This window comes from Henckelia pumila, chromosome 2 (assembly GCF_033568475.1).
Source record: "Henckelia pumila isolate YLH828 chromosome 2, ASM3356847v2, whole genome shotgun sequence".
Taxonomy (NCBI): Eukaryota; Viridiplantae; Streptophyta; class Magnoliopsida; order Lamiales; family Gesneriaceae; genus Henckelia; species Henckelia pumila.
In genome coordinates, this window is record NC_133121.1 from 143,694,414 (window position 1) to 143,714,847 (window position 20,434).

Sequence of the window (20,434 nt, forward strand, 5' to 3'; positions counted from 1 at the left end):
AAACACTAGCTCTTAGCCGATCTCTTCAAGGTTTTGGTGTTCTTCGTCGTCCCGGCGAGCCCGATACGTGTCGATATCAACGTTTTGTTCAAATCTTCAACAAGGCACGTTTTGAATCCATTCTTGAACACCATTTAAATCATTATACACTTATTTATGCATAAAAGATTGGATGTTGCATGTGTATGTGGTTTTAGAATAAAAATCTTCATGTTCATGCAAAGCATTCACGTTTTATTTACATGTTGGCTTATTTATGCATGATTTTGATCCATGGGCTGTTCGAGGAGCTAACCATCGGTTTAAGGTTCGAGCTAGGGTCCTTAGGGTTGGTTTTGGCTAGGTGGTTCATGGCTGGAAGGGCTGGAGCCATCCTGGAGTCGGCCATGACAGCAGCTACGCGCGAGCAGTGGAATCTGTTGGGTTTAGGGGGCTTGGCCAAGCCATGCATGGGCTTGGCTCAAGTCAGGCCTGGTCTTGGTGATGCACTTGGACCCTGGTGTGGTCCAGATGTTGGAGTTCCGGCCGGTGGTGGCCGGAGCTGGTCAGAAAAGGGAAGGGTGGTGGGATGCGCAGTCTGCGCATCAAAACAGGGAAGGAGGGGATCGGGTGGCTTAGTTAGGGAGCTGGCTGGACCAGGGGTTGGTCTGGTCGGTTCGGCAAGACCCTGGGGAGGTCTTGCCGACGGCGCTCCGGCCATGGGTGGCCGGAGCTGGGCAGTAGGAAGGAGGAAGGAACTGCTCACGGCCGAGAGGTAAGGAAGATGGATGTGTGTGTGCAGGTTGTACGTACTGTTGGGAATTCATTGGTGGGCCGGGCTGGGGTGTTCTTGGGCCGGGCATGGGTCCTTGGATCCGCGTCCGGTTTGGGTCTAAAATGATGGGTCAAATAATTTTAGTCCGGGTCTAGATTTTTATTATTTAGGCTCGGGTGTTTTTATTTTAATTAAATAAGAGATTAATTAACAATTAATGGGTTTGGAACTTGATTAATTAATTAATTGGACTAGGTTAATGGGATTAAATAATTAATTAAGTGAGCCCACTAATTTGTCATGGGCCGTGTGATCCATGAGAATTATTGGGCCAGGTTGTGTCGGGTTTAATAATTTTATCATTTAATTTATAAGTTAATGGTTAGTTAATAATTTTATTAATTTAATTTTAAGTTAATTAGTTAATGGGCCTAAATTATGTTGTTAGTGAGCCCATTAGTTTCCCATGGGCCTGGAAGCCCATGAAGCTTAATGGGCCAGGTCAGGTTAGGCTTTTGGGTTTTTGAGCCAGTCTAGGAATTTTTAAGTTTAAGTCTAGTGGTCAGCAGCTCGAACAAGTCCTTGGAAAAATAAATGTCCGTAAATATATATTTAATTCATGCATGCATTTTTATTAGATATATAAGTGTGATTTTTAAGAAAATAAATTAAATATATATTTACGGGCAAATTTTCATGAAATAAAGAAATATGTGAGAATTTTCAAGTTCATGCATCATGTAAAAATTTTTATGATAAGTTTAAATGTATGTTAAGAGAAAAAATATTTTTATGGAAGTTGAAGTGAAGATGGAAAGTGATGTGGTTGGAGGCCGGGATACCTGGGCCCGGTGACCTTCTTAATGATGTATAAGTATGATGAGCTTATGGATCCAGCTGAGAGGGCTGGTGAACTGGCAGCACAGAGGTGGAAACCCCACCGCCGCGTACGTTGGTTTATAGATTGATCAATCGATTAGTATGATGCCACCGACATGGATACGACCTGTTGAGAACTAAGAAATTATGATAAGTTATTTGATGAGATTTATAAAGTATGATGAATTAGGTTATAGCATGATGATTTAGCATTATAATTATTTATTCATGTTTATATGCATATAATTTTAAGATCATGCACGTATATTTATATTCACGTATTTTATATGATGAGTGCTTGTGTGTGGTTTTATTTTGTTATATAAGGATAGAACGTGCTGAGCCTCTAGGCTCACTAGATTTAAATGATGCAGGTGAGCAGAATATTAATGGAGTTAATGTGTTCCCGATTGGCGGCGAGGGCGTATGAGTATCCAGGCGGCTAGAACCCGTGACCATTGCTCTAAGATGATTTTTATGTTGAGATTTAGCACAATCATTTCCGCATATGTTTTATTATTATAGATTTTAGTATATGCATGGATTTTACATTTAAGTATTTATTTTCTAAGTTTTCATGAATTTTTGTGAAAGAAATATTATTTAGGAGTTTTATTATGGAATTCTTATAAATTATTATATAGTATTTAATGTTAGGTATTTATTTGCATGCATTGTACTTTTATTGTATGTATTGTGTATATGTATTTTAAATTAAGTAAAGTTATTTTTATTTATGATATATATATATATATATATATATATGTATGGGCATATATATATTTATATTCATTATTTTATAATTAGAGATTAAAAAAAAAATTCACTAGAAGTTCTAGGATGTTTCAGTTCTGGGATCCCGAGGAAATAAAATCTTCAACAAACACCAACTCACCCAATCGAGGTGAAGTTGAATACTTCATGTCCCCTGACTTTGGTGCAACTATAGTAAGTCTTCTGGATCTGAAAGTAAGTCTACATTCCATGCCACTCAACAACAGCCCTCCAAACATCATATGCACTCTAGGCCTTTCAACCCTCTGTGCTTTACAGGCTGGAGTTCAAGATGAATGCAACATGTTCTGTATGCATTAAATTCTATAAAACACCTTGAACACTTACTCAAATAAACCAACAAAGCAATCAAAGCATCTAATCACATAAGGATATTGACAAATTTGAAAGCATCACATAATACATGTAAAAATGTTCAATACAGAAAATACTATAAATCAAATTAAACAAGTAAACATTTACATAAATATTCTGGGAATTCAAGAAAATAGCTATCTTGAATAATCTATCCCATATATGTAAACGTAAACAATAACATATATTAAAACATGCAGGTATGTGATTTTAGGCAACTCGATAATCAGAAACAATCTCGAGTTATTCTGCCCATCTTATTAATGTCTATTCATACCTGTGAATTGGATTCAAACATCTTGAATCTTTTGCCAATGTTGATCATCTCAAAGCTAGCCAAATCGGTCATATAATTCTGCTCATTTCAATCAGTGCTAATTGAAGGTGTTCTTGATTCAATCTTAAACACTTCAAGTCATTAGAACTCAAGCTCGTCGATTCGACTTCGATAACTTTCATTCCCAACTGAAATGAAGTATAAATCATGCTCAATATCATTATCAAATCTGATATTTAGTGCTAAGTTCAATCTATAGTTGATATCGGATTGAATTGCAACCCGGCGGCGTAACGGTTCGAAATCGGTAATTCCGAATACATTAACATCAATATCATCACCATCTTAACAATATAACATCATCAATTCTTCAGCTGAATTTTCGAAATATTCAACCCCTAAAAAATCAGATTTTCGAAAATTCTTTCAATATTCCAAAACATGTTCAAACGACGATCTTTTCTCGATCCATCTTATATATGCTATCGTCGTATATGCTAGAACATGTTTATACAATCAAATCTTAATTCTAACAACATCATAAAATTCAAATATGGTAGAACTTCATAAAACTTACGTCAAAACGTAGCACTCGGAGCTGTGATCGCAAATATATGTTCAATCGAAAATTCTACCGAGCGGATCGAAAGATATCGGAGCTTAAAGGGACAAAAATGGACTTGGAACCCTTGTTTCTCCATTCCCACGTTTGCTTCTTGAATTTGGGCAGAAAACTGATCAGATTACACGTTTAAAAATACAAGTTTCAAAGAAAATTGAATTTTGGTCCCTGAACTTTGACCTAATTGCAAATCAGTCCCCGGACAAACGATTTAATTTAATTTCAATCCTAAATAATTTAAGAATAATAGAATTTCATTCTAAACTCTAAATATTCTCAAATTAAATATTCTCGGATTAAAATTAAATCATTTTGGGCCTTATCACATTTTAGTCCTTGAACTACTCAATATTTGCAAATGGGTCCTTGCTCGGATTTCATTCGCAAATTCAATCCTTAATATTTATAATATTGGAATTCACATCTTAAATTCCATAAATATTAATTCAAATATTTTTAATCTTTTTAATTTAAGAATTCCGGATATTAAAATCTTAAAATCCGAAAAATCCTCAAATTAAATATTTCTGACCCGAAATTAAAATCTCTAATTTCCATACATTCTTAAATTCATATTTTCTCTCTTATTCGGAATTTAAATCTTAAATCCCGTAATTAAGAACTTAATATTTTCGGGCCTTACATTTCCTCCCCTCTAAGGAATGATTTCGTCCTCGAAATCGCATTCGATCTGACTGCGGATTCTCATAAGCTGTATAGCTGATTGAAGTAATACTGACTTCAATTCTCTGAGCTTTCGATATCTATTCTGATATCTTCTCTTCTATCGTATCTTTATCTTCTTTCTGATTGCTTCTGCAATACATATAATCACTGAGTCAACTTATATCTAAGTTGCTCTTTCTCGTGATCTAACTCTGCATTAGTTAGTCTGTCTTGCTTACAATCTTATCGACTTATGTTGTATCTGAATTGAATGCACATACATATTCTAGCTGATATTCTTCAGCCAATGCATATGGATAACAATTCATCTATCTGACAATTTACGATTGAGTATTAATCAACTAGCTAGATCAAATACTCATAGCTTTTAAAATCTCTTTCTGAACCTAATGATGCTTGGGAAAGAATTTCTTTTCTGATCATTCTGTTCAGGCTTCAAATCTCTATCTGTTACTCATCTACTAGCTCTGTTAATGCTGCTCTATTCTTATTCTGTTCGAAGCAATCTTCACATTCTCTATCGTTTCTTGACTCATATCTGGTCTGATAGCTGATATTTCTATAAGATTGTTTCAATATAAAGACAATTCTGTGTTTCTAACCAATCAATAATCAAAATATTGTCTTTATATCTATCAAATAGTTGTCATAGGAATCATAGTAATCACGTGGCAAATAATCAATCAACTAGTACCGAATCTAGTACTATAGTTCTGTGCATATCCTCGGAAATCTGGATAATCACATCTAATAGTCCACTAATCAGAGGATGGTATAATGAAATCTCATACAACCAAACACTCAGAACATCTGACAATCAATGCCACAATCTAGAAAACAAATCTAAAGTCTCTATCTTGACAATAGATTTCCATAATTCCTGTAATCTGATCATCTTGCTAAATGCATGACAAGTATCTTTTATGTTTGTATCATATCTAATACAACATATTCATAAATCTGTCGAAATCTACTACACTCTAAACCGCAAAATCATGACAATTCGAGTAGATTCAAACTAAAGTCGTTCACAAAAATTGATCTGTTTTCAACTCTTATGTAACTAATCTGTTACATAAACCACTTGTGTTCTTCTTTTCTGCTTCTTTTACTGGAATTTTAGTATTGGTAATGTCAATTCTGTCGTATCTGTTTTCAGTTCTTCTTCCAATACTAATTTCCAAGTACTGACTACGTGTAAGTCATACATGTTTAGACAACTGAATGGATATTAAATCTGTTGTCATATGTCTCTTTCAAAATCTGATATTCCATATCTAGAATATCTGGCATAATCAAATGATTATTCACCGCAAAAATTCATCTATTATGCTCTGCTGTCTTATCTCTAATATTAATCTAGCGTTCTCAAGCAATATGTTGTTTTTATCTTTCCAAACCAATTCGAGTTTAGCTTGGATCGCAACAATTCTGATCGTTTGGTTATCTGTCAAGCATAAACATTCAACAAGTATATATCTGTACTCAATAAATCCAGCAATTAGCTAAAACCCATAAATCTTACTGATGATCTGAATCTGAATTTCTATTAGTTACAAGCCAAATACATCAAGATATACTGAATAAACACATCAAATAATCAATAATTCTCAAATTTCAAATCAAATGAACTCGCTCAATTCAAAGTCATCCAAAATCAACTATTCTGAATGACAAAATTTGCTAAGTGAAAATAACTCACTTGCATTTCAAAACTTAACGCAAATGAATCAAAACAGACTCTAGCAAAGGAATAAGAGTCAATCAAAATCGATCGAGGTCGAATACAAAAACCTCAGAATCGATAGCAAGAAATTCAAGAATCATGATTTCTATGATGGAATAGCTTCAGCAAAATTGAAGAAAAAACTCAACTGTAACTGATTTTTCTTATTCTTTATTGATATGAGTTCATTTATTAATTCTTAATTCTCAGCTGACAATAGTCGAATATACTCTTTTCGACTTAACTTATTGTCATTGAATTAATCATCATTTCGGTACTACATAACTCTTTTCTACGCAATCTGCTAGTTGTTTCTGAAGTTCTCCAGTTTAAGTAATGCTCTTCTATAAAAGTTGTCATAATACCATTGTACTAGACACCACTTTATATAGAACTGTATTCATATCGTAGAAAGTCGAAATATGTCATTGAACAATGTCTGTACATTCTAACCACTGACATAGCTGTCAATTCTAGGTTAATTCTGTACTAGTTCAATATATCGACTAGACTTCTACTGACATTCTTCCACGGTCAAACGTGATATAACCAGTACCGAAATAACAAAATCTAATTTTTGAAACTCATATCATAAATTTCTAGTCATATCTATTTCTTTATCAGAGAACGGATTCAATCAACTGGTAACTGGTACTCAGTTATTGCATTAATATCTATAATGCATTCTAGCTTAATATCTCACGCCTGATATCAGCACATTCAATCTTATTTCCTCAATTTTTTATTTCATCTTCTATGACAAATCTTACAAATGTATTCCATCTACTCAAAGGCAAAATTTCAGCAAATACGATGAATACAGGCTCATCAGATACAGATTATAGCATAACAAATCACAGACCTATGAATGTATGCTATGCAATCAATATATAAGCGGTTAACTAGAATTAACTCACTTACCTATAATATTCTTATCTGATACAACTTGATCCTTTCAGCTAGGGGATCTATGCTTATATATCTTCATCTGCTGGCGTTTAGACTGACTCGATCTTTGCTGTTATTGTCACTATCGCTGGCTTCATAGCTATACAGCTATGAAAGTTTAGTGAAGGTGATGATTATAGTGTTTCCACAATTACAGAGACGTGAATAAAAAAATTCAACTCTGCCTCATGCTACCAGTTCATGATTTCGTTCTTCTATTACTTGCTTGAAATCAACTTATGCTTCTTGTCTGCAAAGTCTACTGTTCTATCTTCTTTAGCATATACGGAAAGAAACAATTCTGTTTACTTACCTGCCAAACAATTTCAGTACTTCTTCTGGAAACTTCACCAACTTCTTGCTAAGTCCTGAAGTTGATATAAAATCAAGCTGATTCTATGTTCATCTGAATATTCTTCTCTTGAAAAACTGATCTAGCTCTTCAAATCAACTCCTTTCTAGACATAGCATATTCTGTATCTTTCTGAGTTGATGATTCATAGCTTTGGAGTTGTTCAACTCACATACTCCTCAGTGCATCGGCTCAAAAAACTTACCTCAACACTGTTCTGTTCTATCTGCGGTTATGTTCTGTCTGAGGTTCTCATGCTATCTGCATAGTCAGTCTTATTCGATAACAGAAGCAATATATATGGCAGAGATTATAAATAAAATACATATACTCTCATGCTTCTGAATAGAACACATGCTTGAAAATTCTCATGCTTTTTCACATATTACATGCTTGCAACGAATTCATTTATTCAAATGAATTCAAGAAATCAGGCATACATATCAGCATATAAGCATGTAACTCTTATCTCAATAAAGCAAGTAGTGTTCAATCAAGCAATCATAGTCGCATATAATTCTGTAAAACAAGTAAAGCAAACTCATGCAATACTATCAATGCATGCGACTCAATCTACCCCGCTCAACTTCTATCTTAGTCCAAGACTTTATGCTCTGATACCACCTACTGTGGGGACCTCAGGTTGCTAATCTCATCTTAGGACAATAAACGATTAATTAAAAATTAATCATAGAATAACAGAATATTCAAACCAAGAGCTAAATTTTTTTTTTTTTTTTAAAAAAAATCTCAGCCCCTCGCTCGATCGGGTAAACTCACCCGATCGAGCGAGCTAGAAACTCCAGCTCTCGGGTCTGAATCCATTTTGGCCTCGCTCGATCGGTGAACTTCAACCGATCGAGCGGGCAAGAAAAATCATTTCTCTGTTAGCAAAATACAGGCCTCGCTCGATCGGTAAAATTCACCCGATCGAGCGGGCTCCAAATTCTGGAAATTCTTCTGCAACATAATGTTGTCAAACTTGGAATATAAAGACATCTAGTCTTATTCAAGCTACAAAATAATATACATGCATTGACAAATAAATCCTAACTCATAAATACATCAATTCATGAATATAAACTAGGATTTACCAAATAAAAACATGTACAAGATTCTTTGTCTTCTAACATGTTATTAACAATACATATCATCTGCTTAAAACCCGAGTCACCACATGCTATATCTCTTCTCAGGCTATCCAAGCCAACTCTAGCTTGATCATGCCCCAACCTGATGCAATGCACACATACAAACAAAGCAACAGCCGGATAACTCCGGTGAGAATAAATCTCAGTATGAACAACATGCATATACATCATTTAAGCATGTAACTTATTCAATTATGAATGTCATATAATAACATAACATGCTAGCATTTATAAACGCAGCATAAATGCAATGCATGTACCAAGAAATAGGTTATCAAATCTGATATCAATAAATCGTAGTTCTGGGATCCCGAGGAAATAAAATCTTCAACAAACACCAACTCACCCAATCGAGGTGAAGTTGAATACTTCATTTCCCCTGACTTTGGTGCAATAATAGTAAGTCTTCTGGCTCTCGAAGTAATTCTACATTCCTTGCCACTCAACTACAGCCCTCCAAACGTCATATGCACTCTAGGCCTTTCAACCCTCTGTGGTTTACAGGCTGGAGTTCAAGATGAATGCAACATGTTCTGTATGTATTAAATGCTATAAAACACCTTGAACACTTACTCAAATAAACCAACAAAGCAATCAAAGCATCTAATCACATAAGGATATTGACAAATCTGTAAGCATCACATAATACATGTAAAAATGTTCAATACAGAAAATAATATAAATCAAATTAAACAAGTAAACATTTACATAAATATTTTGGGAATTCAAGAAAATAGCTATCTTGAATAATCTATCCCATCTATGTAAACGTAAACAATAACATATATTAAAACATGCAGGTATGTGATTTTAGGCAACTCGATAATCAGAAACAATCTCGAGTTATTCTGCCCATCTTATTAATGTCTATTCATACCTGTGTTCTGGATTCAAACATCTTGAATCTGTTGCCAATGCTGATCATCTCAAAGCTAGCCAAATTGGTCATACAATTCTGCACATTTCAATCAGTGCTAATTGAAGGTGTTCTTGATTCAATCTTAAACACTTCAAGTCATTAGAACTCGAACTCGTCGATTCGACTTCGATAACTTCCATTCCCAACTGAAATGAAGTATAAACCATGCTCAATATCATTATCAAATCTGATATTTAGTGCTAAGTTCAATCTATAATTGATATCGGATTGAATTGCAACCCGGCGGCATAACGGTTCGAAATCGGTAATTTCGAATACATTAACTTCAATATCATCACCATCTTAACAATATAACATCATCAATTCTTCAGCTGAATTTTCGAAATATGCAAACCCTAAAAAATCAGATTTTCGAAATTTTTTTCAATATTCTAAAACATGTCCAAACGACGATCTTTTCTCGATCCGTCTTAGATATGCTATCGTCGTATATGCTAGAACATGTTTATACAATCAAATCTTAATTATAACAACATTATAAAATTTAAACATGGTAGAACTTCATAAAACTTACGTCAAAACGTAGCACTCGGAGCTGTGATCACAAATATATGTTCAATCGAAAATTCTACCGGGCGGATCAAAAGATATCGGAGCTTAAAGGGACAAAAATGGACTTGGAACCCTTGTTTCTCCATTCCCACGTTTGCTTCTGGAATTTGGGCTGTTTAAAAATACAATTTGAAAAGAAAATTGCACTTTGGTCCCTGAACTTTGACCTAATTGCAAATCAGTCCCCGGACAAGCGATTTAATTCAATTTCAATCCTAAATAATTTAAGAATAATAGAATTTCATTCTAAACTCTAAATATTCTCAAATTAAATATTCTTGAATTAAAATTAAATCATTTCGGACCTTATCGCATTTTAGTCCTTGAACTACTCAATATTTGCAAATGGGTCCTCGCTCGGATTTCATTCGCAAATTCAATCCTTGATATTTATAATATTGGAATTCACATCTTAAATTTCATAAATATTAATTCAAATATTTTTAATCTTTTTAATTTAAGAATTCCGGATATTAAAATCTTAAAATCCGAAAAATCCTCAAATTAAATATTTCTGACCCGAAATTGAAATCTCTAATTTCCATACATTCTTAAATTCATATTTTCTTTCTTATTCGGAATTTAAATCTTAAATCCCGTAATTAAGAACTTAATAATTTCGGGCCTTACATTTCCTCCCCTCTAAGGAATGATTTCGTCCTCGAAATCGCATTCGATCTGACTGCGGGTTCTCATAAGCTGTATAGCTGACTGAAGTAATACTGACTTCAATTCTCTGAGCTTTCGATATCTATTCTGATATCTTCTCTTCTATCGTATCTTCATCTTCTTTCTGATTGCTTCTGCAATACATATAATCACTGAGTCAACTTATATCTAAGTTGCTCTTTCTCGTGATCTAATTCTGAATTAGTTAGTCTGTCTTGCTTACAATCTTATCGACTTCTGTTGTATCTGAATTGAATGCACATACATATTCTAGCTTATATTCTTCAGCCAATGCATATGGATAACAATTCATCTATCTGACAATTTACGATTGAGTATTAATCAACTAGCTAGATCAAATACTCATAGCTTCTAAAATCTCTTTCAGAACCTAATGATGCTTGGGAAAGAATTTCTTTTCTGATCATTCTGTTCAGGCTTCAAATCTCTATCTGTTATTCATCTACTAGCTCTGTTAATGCTGCTTTATTCTTATTCTGTTCGAAGCAATCTTCACATTCTCTATCGTTTCTTGACTCATATCTGGTCTGATAGCTGATATTTCTGTAAGATTGTTTCAATATAAAGATAATTTTGTGTTTCTAATCAATCAATCATCAAAATATTGTCTTTATATCTATCAAATAGCTGTCACAGGAATTATAGTAATCACATGACAAATAATCAATCAACTAGTACCGAATCTAGTACTATAGTTCTGTGCATATCCTCGGAAATCTGGATAATCACATCTGATAGTTTACTAATCAGAGGATGGTATAATGAAATCTCATACAACCAAACACTCAGAACATCTGACAATAAATGCCACAATCTAGAAAATAAATCTAAAGTCTCTATCTTGACAATAGATTTCTATAATTCCTGTAATCTGATCATCTTGCTAAATGCATGACAAGTATCTTTTATGTTTGTATCATATCTAATACAACATATTCATAAATCTGTCGAATTTACTACACTCTAAACCGCAAAATCATGACGATTCGAGTAGATTCAAACTAAAGTCGTTCACAAAGTTGATCTGTTTTCAACTCTTATGTAACTAATCTGTTACATAAACCACTTGTGTTCTTTTTTTCTGTTTCTTTTACTGGAATTTTAGTATTGGTACTGTCAATTCTGTCGTATCTGTTTTCAGTTCTTCTTCCAATACTAATTTCCAAGTACTGACTACGTGTAAGTCATACATGTTTAGACAACTGAATGGATATTAAATCTGTTGTCATATGTCTCTTTCAGAATCTGATATTCCATATCTAGAATATCTGGCATAATCAAATGATTATTCACCGCAAAAATTCATCTATTCTGCTCTGTTGTCTTATCTCTAATCTTAATCTAGCGTTCTCAAGCAATATGTTGTTTTTATCTTTCCAAACCAATTCGAGTTTAGCTTGGATCACAACAATTCTGATCTGATTATCTGTCAAGCATAAACATTCAACAAGTATATATCTGTACTCAATAAATCCAGCAATCAGCTAAAACCCATAAATCTTACTGATGATCTGAATCTGAATTTCTATCAGTTACGAGCCAAATACATCAAGATATACTGAATAAACACATCAAATAATCAATAATTCTCAAATTTCAAATCAAAGGAACTCGCTCAATTCAAAGTCATTCAAAATCAACTATTCTGAATGACAAAATTTGCTAAGTGAAAATAACTCACTTGCATTTCAAAACTCAATGCAAATGAATCAAAACAGACTCTAGCAAAGGAATAAGAGTCAATCAAAATCGATCGAGGTCGAATACAAAAACCTCAAAATCGATAGCAAGAAATTCAAGAATCATGATTTCTATGATGGAATAGCTTCAGATAAATTGAAGAAAAAGCTCAACTGTAACTGATTTTTCTTATTCTTTATTGATATGAGTTCATTTATTAATTCTTAATTCTCAGCTGACAATAGTCGAATATACTCTTTTCGACTTAACTTATTGTCATAGAATTAATCATCATTTCGGTACTACATAACTCTTTTCTACGCAATCTGCTAGTTGTTTCTGAAGTTCTCCAGTTTAAGTAATGCTCTTCTATAAAAGTTGTCATAATACCATTGTACTAGACACCACTCTATATAGAACTGAATTCATGTCGTAGAAAGTCGAAATATTTCATTGAACTATGTCTGTACATTCTAACCACTGACATAGCTGTCAATTCTAGGTTAATTCTGTACTAGTTCAATATATCGACTAGACTTCTACTGACATTCTTCCACGGTCAAACGTGATATAACCAGTACCAAAATAACAAAATCTAATTTCTGAAACTCATATCATAAATTGCTAGTCATATCTATTTCTTTATCAGTGAACGGATTCAATCAACTGGTAACTGGTACTCAGTTATTGCATTAACATCTATAATGCATTCTAGCTTAATATCTCACGCCTGATATCAACACATTCAATCTTATTTCCTCAATTCTTTATTTCATCTTCTATGACTAATCTTGGAAATGTATTCCATCTACTCAAAGGCAAAATTTCAGCAAATACGATGAATACAGGCTCATCAGATACAGATTATAGCATAACAAATAACTGATCTATGAATGTATGCTATGCAATCAATATATATGCAATCAAATACGATGAATACAGGCTTATTTTTTGAGTGGAGAGATGAGAGCTGAGAAAGCATAGAGTTGAAATTCTGTATCTGGCAATGAAGCAAGTGAAGAACTCAACCAGGCCATTGTTACCAAGCATACTCGGACCAAATCCGAGTTCCCTAAATTCAAACACTTGCATACAGTCTCCAAGAAAGGCTTAGTCCCATCCTCAAGCAGTGAAGCTGATAAACTCACTAGCCAACTCTCCCTTGCCTTTTCCTCTTCACTGTCTTCGATCTGAGAATCAACCTTCGAATTTTTTGAATTGCCAGAATTCTAGTAAATTTTGGCAGCCAATGTTCAGAATATATAATTTATTTAGTTGGATACAAAATGAAAAAAAAGAAAAAGAAAGAAGAAGTGATGTACCATTGTCGCTCTTCCATCAAATGACATATCATAGGAGTCATCATCAGTAATATCCCAGTCAGGACCATTGAGAAATCCAGCAAGTTTAAGGATCCAATCCTCTGTCATGAGTTTCCCAGATGAAGAGAAGCAGCCTCCAAGGACTAAGAGAGCTCTGGAACACTTCTTCTGGACTTTTTCATCCGTTAAGCTTTGTCCCAGAGCGACTGTAAGCGCATCTACCGCCTCCTGTCTATACACGTTACTCGTTTGTAGTTGAGACTACAAACCCAAAGACATTTCCAAGATGGCTAGTTTGTGATCAAACCCACTACAGTTTAAAGAAAATTCATCATTAAGAAATCGGATAAACTATAACACTCACCAGAATATTCAAATGTAGAATCAGAATAGCAACTGCAGGCGTCTCTTCCAGTGTGCACGTCTTGAGATGTATTAACAAATCATCCATCGCATTCGCTAACTTTTCTTCGTCTACACCTTCTAAGAAAATTTGAGAATCCCTCCTCCTAACATACAATACCATTTTTTAAAAAGAATAGCTTCGAGAAATAAAGTTTAAAATGTCATAGAATCCATGATATTGTTTCCAGGACTGGAAGTACCTGTTCAAGCAAATGAGTTCAGTCAGCAGTGAAACTGCATCTGACACTGTCTTCAACTGCTCAAAGTGAAGTAGATCAAGCAGACTTGACTTGCTCATGTTTATTGAAAGATCATTCCTGCACTCTTCATTAGCTTCAATGCAACACAACAACAAAGGTAAGATAAACGTCTTCTCCTTATCGTTTCCACTATGAAACCTTTTCAGGAGAAACTGCAAGCCCCCAAGAGATAGAACTCTTTTTGAGTTCTCTACTCTCTTCGTTCCATTTAAAACAACAAGAAGTTGTTCCAAGATACATATGATCATATCATCATTTAATATAAATGAATTTTCTGCAGAATTTGCAACTACTTGAGAGACTACAGCCAAGATATGCTGAAAGTGGTCACTCTTCCAATTGTCGATAACACGCTTCAAGATGAGATTGGTAGGCGGTACAGCTTGAAATTGTAACGTTTTTCCGGTGACTGGACAAGTAGTGGATCCTTTATTGAACCAGTTAATGATAGCTTCCCATTCGAAACTTTGACCTGTCTCAAGGGTCACTGGATCTTCAAAAATAAGGCCAGTCAAGTGGCATACGAAGTCGCTGGGGATGCTTGAAAGTGCAGGTTTATCTCTAAACTTTTCATGATTCTCCTCTTGTTCTGCATTATATAAGAAATAATACATAAACAATGGTTACAAGAAGAACCTATGTTGGTATGAATCTATCTTCACTAACCTTGAACATTACTCTCACATTCAATTTGCTGCATCAAGGAAAATATAAAAAAATTAGTGGAAGGAACTCGTAATACGTATATTTGCATTAGCAGTGGACAGAGTATCACCAAGGCTGTAGGGTGTGAATATTTTTTTTGATAACTCTGAGAATTTCTGTATCTTTCATCAGGCTTTGTTACTCCTAATGAACTTTCTGAGTGCGTTTCATTGGCTACACATATATCTCCCTGTAAAAAGTTAGAAATTCATGAGAGCTTGCTGTGTCATATCGCAAGTAGCAAAGTTTCGGGGAAGCTTCATTAATTTACACAACAAACACAATGAATCTTCAATATTTGAGGAAATTAGAGCCTACATATTAATGCCTTATGTGATAAATTATTAAAATTTGGAACACATACAGGTAGAGATTCGCTGTCTGGTTCAAAGCATTGATTTGTGCTGGTAAATGAATCATATAATATCAGTTGCTTGTCTTCTGGGGCAGGACTATTTGAGCTTCTAGCACTTATTTTGTAACACCCGGTATTTTTAATTACATAAATCCGCCTGCATAATTAGGATATTTAATTATTTAAATTTATGATTTATGGGTTAAATAATTATGTGAATTATTTATGCATGATTTAATTTATTTTTAAGAATTTAACCCATAATTAGTGATTTTTATGATTTTTAGTATTTTTATTATTTAATCGCGTAGACGGGACCGTGGACGGACGAGATGACAACTTTCTAGCCAAATTATTTTATGAGCCTTTTTGGAGCCTTAAATTATTATTTTAAGTTTTATTATCTCAAAATTTTAAGTATTTAATTTTATTTAATTTTAGGGGTCATTTTTATCCAAAATTAGACAAAATATTGACTTTTTAGTATTTTTAAAATTCCCCTAAATTAATATTTCGAGATTTTATTTTATGTTATCAGATTTCTAAAGTTTAATTAAGAGTTTAAGTTGTATATTAATTATTTAAAACCTTTTTATATATTTAATTATTTAACCTATATTCTAATTAACCTAAAAATAAAACCTATTCTACCTAAAACCCTATTCTAGCCGATCACTCCAAGCTCCCAGCCGTCACCCCACTGTTCATCATCTTCTCCAATCGGTCTTCAGCCCTAAAACTCCATAGGAGGTCGGTTTTCAAGGTTCCAAGCAAGCCAAAGTCGTCCCGTCGTCCCGAAGTCCTTCCTACACGTGTTAAATCCATATCTACGGTGTTAAGGCATGAATTCTTTCCTATTTTCGTACAATATCAGTATATATTATGTGGATTATGGTAGGCATCGAAATTCTTTTAAATATTTTTCAGAAATTCGATTGAAGGTTGGTTTTGGTGCATGTTCTTCGAGTTTCATATGTATGCTCACGATTTTTCCTCTCCATGCTTGGTTCGGGGCTGAGGGTTCGGTCAGGTAAGGTCCTAGGGTGTCTAAGGCTCGAGCCATGGCAGGGCTTGAGGCTGAGAAGGGTTGGAACGAACAGTTTTGGAGCAAGGAAGCGCAGCCGAGTCAGTTTAGGGTTTGGGGAGAAAGGCTGCGGCTCGGTGGTTCCTGGCTGCATGGGGGCTGGGGCCTGGTTGGGTTAGGTCCGCCCGGACGTGGGCTACGTCCGGGCGGCGGTGCCCCGGCCAGGGGCGGCCGGAGCCGGCCGGCAGCAGGCCAAGAAGGCCTGCTGCTCTCGGCCGAGGAGAATGGAGAAGGGGGCGGTCGGGTTCTAGGGTTTGAGGGTGGTTCGGGTCGGGTCAGGGGTCCGGGTCGGGTCAGTAGGTTAGTGGGTTAAGTTAGGTGGGTCCGGGTCCGGGTTATTTTATTTGGGCTCGGGTATTTTTATTTTTAAGTCTTTAAGTTAATTAGGAATTAAATGGATTAATTAAATTCCCAAAAATTTAATTAGTACCATTTAATTTATTTGGGATTCCATTAAATTATTTTGGGTTATTTTATTTATTTTTGGGCTTTTGATAATTTTATTTTAAAGTTTTAAGTTGGCCAGAAATTTTTATGGGCTTGGGAGCCCATGAAAGTTATTGGGCCTGTTAATGGGCTTTTGGGTCATTGGGTCAGGGACAGTGTTATTGGGCCTAATTTAGTCTTAATGGGCTTTGGTTGATTTATTGGGCCAAGTCTTAAGTTAATGGGCTTGAGTGTAGGGCCAGCAGTCCAGAACCATCCATGAGAAATTGCATGTGTCCTGAGTTTATATTTAATTATTTTTATGCATGAAAAGTTATTTGAATATTTATATGATATTAAAAAAAAAATAAATTAAATATAAATGAAGGACACACAATTTATTTAAGTACATGCATTCATGAAATCAAATTTTATGCTATGATTTAATTTCTATGGTTGAGCAAATAAAATATTTTAGGTGGAAATTGAAGTAGTGTGGCCATTTATGTATGGGCAGTTTCTGCCATTTATGTATGGGCAGTTTTCTGCCATTTATGTATGGGTGGTTCGCCACCAGCCTCGTACGATGGTTTCTTAGACTGATCAGTCGCACTATGGGTCACACTTACGGATAGGACCATTCGATGTTCAGAAAATAAATGCTCAACAACTCATGTATGTATGATATTATGTATGTTATGTATTATGTTTATTTAAGTAAGTTATGTTATGTAATTTTTAAGCATGCTCATTCATGTATATGTATGTATTAGTATTAAATTGATTTAAATTATTTTAAACCCTTGTTAGTATGCATGTTGGGCCTCTAGGCTCACTACACTGATATGGTGCAGGTGAGTACGTAGAGGAGCAGATTACTCCTACCGGTGGTGAGGATGTATGAGCAGCGCTGCAGTAGCCCCGTGACCGTGACAGCCTCTGAGTCACCGTACATGATGTCATATGATACATTTGGAATATTTTTAAGGGTTGATGTTTTTGGATATTTTATTAAATATGTTTAGTGCATGCACACTTTTATTTATTTTATTTATGCAGTATATTTTTAATTCTAGGGTTGACTCAGATGTTTTAATTATTTTAAAGAATGCATTTTTATTTAAGTATTTAAATTGTTTATTTATTTAGTCATGCATTAATTTTAAGTATTTTATTCAGTGCATATATGTATGGGCATATATGTACATATTTTATTTATTAGTAAAAAAAAAAAAAAAATTTCCGCATATTTATTTATTATAGAGTTAGGGTCGTTTCAGTTGGTATCAAAGCACGGTCCTTGGAGGGGTCACTACTGCTTTCCGAGCTCAGAAATCCACGCTACCGGTCTGTAAGTTTTAATGTTTATAGTATGATTTAATTTCTATAATTTAAGTTAGCCTTAAATTTTAAACACTTAGTTATGCAAGGCGATTTACGTAAATAAATATGTGGTGGTGCAGAATGCCTCCCAGACAGGTGAATCGACGTGGGAGACCTCCACATCCACCTCCACCTCCACCGCCACCTCAGCAGCACCCCATGACAGCACTGGAGCAGGCCAGTGCCACGATGATGGCGGGTATTACTGCTCTGTTGGAGCAGCAGGCTGCCCGTCCCAGACTGTCCCACGAGGAGGACGTCGCAGAGAGGTTCCAGAAGAAGGGGCCTAAGGAGTTTTTGGGGACCACCGATCCGTTGGTGGCTGAGGGATGGATTCGTTCTCTTGAGTCCATCTTCGACTATATGGGGATTACAGACGCCGACAGGGTGAGCTGTGCTACGTATATGATGCGAGGCGATGCAGCCCTTTGGTGGGAGGGTGCAGTTAGAGGAGTCCATCTACCTACACTGACGTGGGCTGAGTTCAGGCGTATCTTCTACGCCAAGTATTTCACTGAGGATGTGCGCAGTCGCATGATCCGGGAGTTCATGAGTCTCCGTCAGGGGGACAGATCTGTTGTGGAGTACGTGAGCCAGTTTGAGAGGGGCTGTCACTTTGTGCCCATGATTGCTGATAGTCCGCAGGAGAAGCTGCGACAGTTTGTTGAGGGCCTGAGGGCTGAGATCAGGCATGATGTGCGGATGGCAGACGTCTTTACATATGAGTCTGCAGTCAGCAGGGCCTTGCGTTCCGAGAAGGGACGGAGAGAGATACAGCGAGAGCAGCAGGGTAAGAGGCAGTTTATGCAGACAGGGTATCAGCGACCATCTTCGCAGCCACCTGCGAAGAAGCAGTCTACAGGGCCATCTAAGGGCCCGAATCAGCAGAGGCCTCAGGGGAAGCCACAGCAGCAGACTAGGGGCGGGGCCCCTACTCCAGGGAGATATCCAGTGTGTCCAAAATGCCAGAAGATGCATTCCGGGCAGTGTCTATTGGGAGCAGGAGTCTGCTATCGCTGCAAGGAGCCAGGGCATCAGATTGCCAACTGCCCGCAGAGGCAGAATGTCAGTGGGCGAGTTTACGTGATGCAGGCTGAGGAGGCAGACCCAGAAACCTCCTTGATCACCGATATACCTAACCCCTAGAACTTTTTCAATACTTTGCTTTTGTTTATTACGATTATATCTGAATGCCTGTTGCATGAGTTTAATTATCAGCATGCTAGAATAAGAATTTTGTTTCTTTGTGATTAGAATTAAGGATTTTAGTGTTTTAACCTTGGGAGCATAGTGGTGTGAATTGTTGGGAATCTTCTGCGTGCAGGGAGAATTCTAGTTGGAGGCAACTCCACGTTTGCGTTGCTAGATTCAGGAGCCACGCATTCGTTTATCTCCCGAGATTTTATCAGACGGATAGGCATTTCAACGGAGGTTGTAGACAGTGGTTACGATGTTACCATGCCATCCGGACAGATTATCACTACCACTAGTGTCATCAGGGATCTGGAATTGGAGTTGCAGGGACACTCCATTCGAGCAGATCTAGTGGTTCTTCCATTGACTGGGTTTGACTTGATTTTGGGTATGGACTGGCTATCAGTTAATGGAGCTTCGATTGATTTCCGACGTAGGACAGTGTCAGGGAAGCCAGCAGGAGGTGAGATGTTTACTTTCTTTGCATCTCAGTCTAGCAGTATTCCTCAGATGATATCACTTGTTCGTGCGAGGAAACTGTTGCGCCATGGATGTCAGGGTTTTCTTGCTAGTGTGGTCACTACCTCAGATGTTTCTAGCAGATCTTTATCAGATATAGAGGTGGTACGTGACTATCCAGATGTTTTTCCTGACGATGTTGCAGGAGTTCCACCAGTGAGAGAGGTGGAGTTCAGTATTGAGTTGTTGCCGGATACTGTGCCTATCTCTAAGGCACCCTATCGACTTGCTCCTACAGAGATGAGAGAGTTGAAGGAGCAGATTCAGGAGCTGTTGGAGAAGGGCTTTGTTCGTCCTAGCTTTTCTCCATGGGGAGCTCCAGTGTTGTTTGTGAAGAAGAAGGACGGCAGCATGAGATTGTGCATTGACTACCG

At 36.1% G+C, this 20,434-nt stretch overlaps 1 protein-coding gene across 1 annotated transcript; it reads right to left on the reverse strand.

The window, feature by feature from the left end:
- Positions 1–13,351: 13,351 nt before the first annotated feature.
- Positions 13,352–15,094, reverse strand: LOC140878599 (putative E3 ubiquitin-protein ligase LIN-1). Its single transcript, XM_073282217.1, has 5 exons — positions 15,061–15,094; positions 14,335–14,983; positions 14,094–14,238; positions 13,730–13,990; positions 13,352–13,636 (listed from the first exon to the last, which is right to left on the reverse strand). Exons 1-5 carry the CDS (start codon positions 15,092–15,094, stop codon positions 13,352–13,354), a joined length of 1,374 nt encoding a protein of 457 aa, XP_073138318.1.
- Between the last annotated feature and the right edge of the window lie 5,340 nt (positions 15,095–20,434).